The sequence below is a fragment of the Brassica oleracea genome, chromosome C1 (genome assembly GCF_000695525.1).
Source record: "Brassica oleracea var. oleracea cultivar TO1000 chromosome C1, BOL, whole genome shotgun sequence".
Classification (NCBI taxonomy): domain Eukaryota; kingdom Viridiplantae; phylum Streptophyta; class Magnoliopsida; order Brassicales; family Brassicaceae; genus Brassica; species Brassica oleracea.
In genome coordinates this window covers 17,235,208-17,239,092 of record NC_027748.1, presented here as the reverse complement: position 1 = coordinate 17,239,092, position 3,885 = coordinate 17,235,208, and the positions used below count along the sequence as shown (strand labels likewise).

Sequence of the window (3,885 nt, the reverse complement as noted above, 5' to 3'; positions counted from 1 at the left end):
TTCGAGTCTTGCCTAGTGTACTGAGAGCTGTTTCGATCTGAGTAATTCCTCTGAAACCGTGAGTTGGATCGATTCCCTCCTTTCTCCATTCGCTTGATGAACTTGTTGAAGTTTCGAGCCATTAGTCCCAAGTTCTCTTCAATCTTTGTGACTCGATCCTGCTCTTTAGAGTCAGCTACAAAAGCGATGCTCTTTTGAGAGTTTGCAGTTCGATTAGTTTTCTCCAGATCATGAACTTTTAAGATACCAGACAGCTGATCAAACTTCATCTCATCAGTATTAACGGCTATATCCAGTACAGCCTTGTAAGCTTCGAATCGTGGAGGTAGGCATCTTAACAGTTTTTTCACCAAATCCTTCTCATCATAATTCTTTCCAAGAACTGAAGCTTCGCTAGCAAGTTCACTGATCTTTGAAATGAATCCGTCAATCGGTTCATCATCCGTCATGCGAAAGTTTTCAAACTTTGAGGCTAAGTGATCGATCCTTGTTCTCTGCACGCTAGTATTCCCTTCAAAATGAATAGTCAAAATATCCCATGCCTCTTTAGCAGATTCATAGCCTTGGATGATTTTGAACTGGTCCAGATCCACCGAAGAGAAGATTGCAATGAGGGCTTTAGAGTTGAACTTTGATGCTGCCTTCTCTTGATCAGTCCACCTATCCTTTGGCTTTGGGGCCAAGGTTTTGTCATCGGTCATCATTGTAGGGACATACCAACCTTCCTCTACTGCGGTCCATGCATCCTCATCAATTCCTCTGATCAACTGTCGCATCCTTGCCTTCCAATGACCGAAGTTGCAACTGTCTAGCATGATAGGTTTATGAATCCCGAATAGTTCCTTCATGGTGTCCATGAAATCCGCAGGATCTCAACCTGTAAGTAGTATATGATACCACAGAGGTTTCCTGCTCTGATACCAACTGAAAGTTCAGAGACTACCAGTTACAGGAACAAAAACGCAGGATACCAAGAACGCTTTCTTGTATATTAGAAATCTGTTAAACAATCTTCCTAGATCTATTTAATCCGAATTACTCTCAGTCACACACGACTAGAGACGGACCAATTTCTAATCTCACAAAACAGAAACACGAGCTGCACACAAGGTCACTCGTATTTCTTCAGCTCTCAAGAACAAACCTCTTGCTCTAGCTTTTTCAATCTTAAACAGCTAACCTATCTACCCAAAGTAATCAGGTTAAATACCCTTAATATAATATTCTATCTTTCCTAATATTGTGATAAGCCCAAATCTTCCAGATCTCCTTTGCTTCACGCCAAAGTAATATCGTGAAACCAATGAGACACTGACACATCATTGTCTCATAAGTTACTTGTAACCGCGAGTTACACATCCATCAACTCATGTAACACCTCCTCTGTTTCACGATCCGACAGACTCATTTTCCTGAGCTTACATCCTACGCTGCTGGTTTGGCTGTTTTTGCAGGAATATTGTTTAAGGTGATTGATTGTTTATGTAGCCACAAACTGGATTCATGAATTAATACAAAAGCACATCTTCTTACTTAATATGTTTTGTTTTCCCTACAGGTGAGGGAAACAATCAGAAGGAGCAATCCCAGTAGCCGTTTTACACAGAGGCAAGAGCTATGCTAGTGAATCTAGGCCTAGAGGAATACGAGAAGAACTTCGAGAACGAACATCTCACTTATCTCACCTTGCCATTTCTCACTGATAGGTTATTTATACATATCTTTCAAGCTTCAATCTTGCGTTTACTATGTAGCAACTAAAAACTAATCCTAGTCTTGTCTCCCTTTTGATGACTTGAGCTACAAGAAGTGAACAATCCACCAGGGGAAAGGTTTCTGAGAGTAGATCACATTAAGAGGTTTGAATACAAGCTTCTCTATTCTTACATGGATCAAAGATATATGAATTGGAACCAATCATGCTCTGTTGTTTTGAGTGTAGGTATCCGAAGAAGGTAAAGCGCAATTGAGGAAAGCAGGTGATGACTTAGAATCTTGAAGGTAGTTCTGAAACCTGACTTTGCTAGTTTGTAATAATAATAACCTTGAGATTTAACCATGCATGGAAAATAGAAGAAGTACATAACATAACTTTATTTGCTGAAATTTAATGTGCTCAAGAGAAAACAACAACATAGCACAACCTTACGGAAATATCAAACCCGAACCTCGTAGTTTAACCTCAACAACCTCGTCAATCCTTTTCGCCATTTGAGGAGTCAGATGATTCTTCCAGTCACCAACTTCACCTTTCCTGAAGAATACATTAGAATCTATACCAATTCTCGTCGTCCCTTTCTTATTAATCTCCAAGTTGCTCAAGTTACGCAAACTACACAAGTTCAAGATCTCCTCCACTGATCCACTCTCTTCTTCCTCCTCGGTGAATGGACAGTTCAAGAACTCAGCGAGTCTCTTGACCTGAATAAGTGGCTCCTCAATGATCTCTTCATACCTCATAAAAAGAACATTCTCCTTGTCTTCTAAGCTCCCTTTCCAATAGCTCAACATATGTTCCCAATAGGGTCCGTATAAGGTAACTCCTCTACAGTAAGCATCAAACATGAGCTCAAAGCTCGCTTGATCCATCTTGGTGCGATGCAACATGTTTTTGTAATGCCAACCGGAGACAAACGTATCTTTGAGACCTCTACACACGTAGACGATTTTGCATGGTGAGGAAGAAGACTTTGTGGTGGCTTCATGCAATGCATTTAGGTGCATGTGTGTAGAAAAGATCATAGGAGAAGGAAACTTTGCGAGATCTGGAGTTTGGCTGCTAGCGTATAGCTCAATCTCAAGGAATGGGACAAGGTCATGAGGGTTTTGTGAGAGCAAAGGATGTATTATTTGGGGATTTTCACGGTACTTTTCTCTATGTACAACTGCAAAAACTAGAGATTTAAGCCAAGTGGTTCCACCTTTGGGTAAAGAAGCGAGGATTATGTCGTTCTTTTGTGGCCGGAAATTGTCTTGGACGTCAAGAACGGCTTGGAGTGTGTTGGGATAGTACCAACAACCTTTGTAGTTGTAGAGACTGTAACCCATGAAATCTTTGTCTGCAGGAAGAGAAGATATCAAGTTATTGGTTTCTTGGCTAATGTTATCGTCTTTCATGTAGTTTGGAAGGTGAAGTTCTTGAGAAGCCTCCATTGTGATGCTTTTTCTCTAGGTACACAAAGAGATGATAATAGAAAAGGAGGAAGAGAAAAGAGTTTTTGATTTGATGCTTTGGAAAATCCGGTCTCACAAACTCACATGTTTAGATATGTTTATACTAGACTGGACTTCATAAAAAGAAAAAGAGATATGGTAACACGTGTTTAGGGCTTGTCTGCGTTTCAGCTATGGCTGCCTCCTAGGCCACAAATGAATCTTAAGTTTCAAGAATCCATTTGCAACTTTATATTTTTGGTCGGTTGATGAATCAAACTTGAAGAAAGCAAAAAAATAAATAAAATAATTTAATGTTATTTAATGTTTTGTATAATGACTGTGTGCATAAATAATTTACAACATTTTATATTTTATATTTTATATTTATAAATCTTTTAAAATATGATATTTTCTCCTTTTGAATTGTTTTTACTTATATCTAAATCTACGTTCTTAATTTTAAAAATACAGTTGACCCCAAAAAAACTTAAAATGCACTATGAAACCTAACGAATATTATTTTTTATTGGTGTAACGAAATTTAAATCATTCTAAAACCAAATTTTCTTTTTAGTTATTATTTTATTATGAAAATAGAGATATGTATGTTTTGTTGCTTTGGACAGCTAAATAAATGTTTTAAAGCATCATGTGGTAAAATTTAAATCAATATTTTAACAGTTAAAAGTATATAGAAGGCGACTGCTCTCTAGAAACACAAAAGAAATT

At 38.0% G+C, this 3,885-nt stretch overlaps 1 protein-coding gene across 1 annotated transcript; it reads right to left on the bottom strand.

Moving 5' to 3' along the window:
* Positions 1-2,145: 2,145 nt before the first annotated feature.
* Positions 2,146-3,183, bottom strand: LOC106333497 (cytosolic sulfotransferase 11-like). The gene has a single exon (XM_013771939.1). The coding sequence runs from the start codon at positions 3,151-3,153 to the stop codon at positions 2,146-2,148; it is 1,008 nt and encodes a 335-aa protein (XP_013627393.1). The 5' UTR covers positions 3,154-3,183.
* Positions 3,184-3,885: the final 702 nt, after the last annotated feature.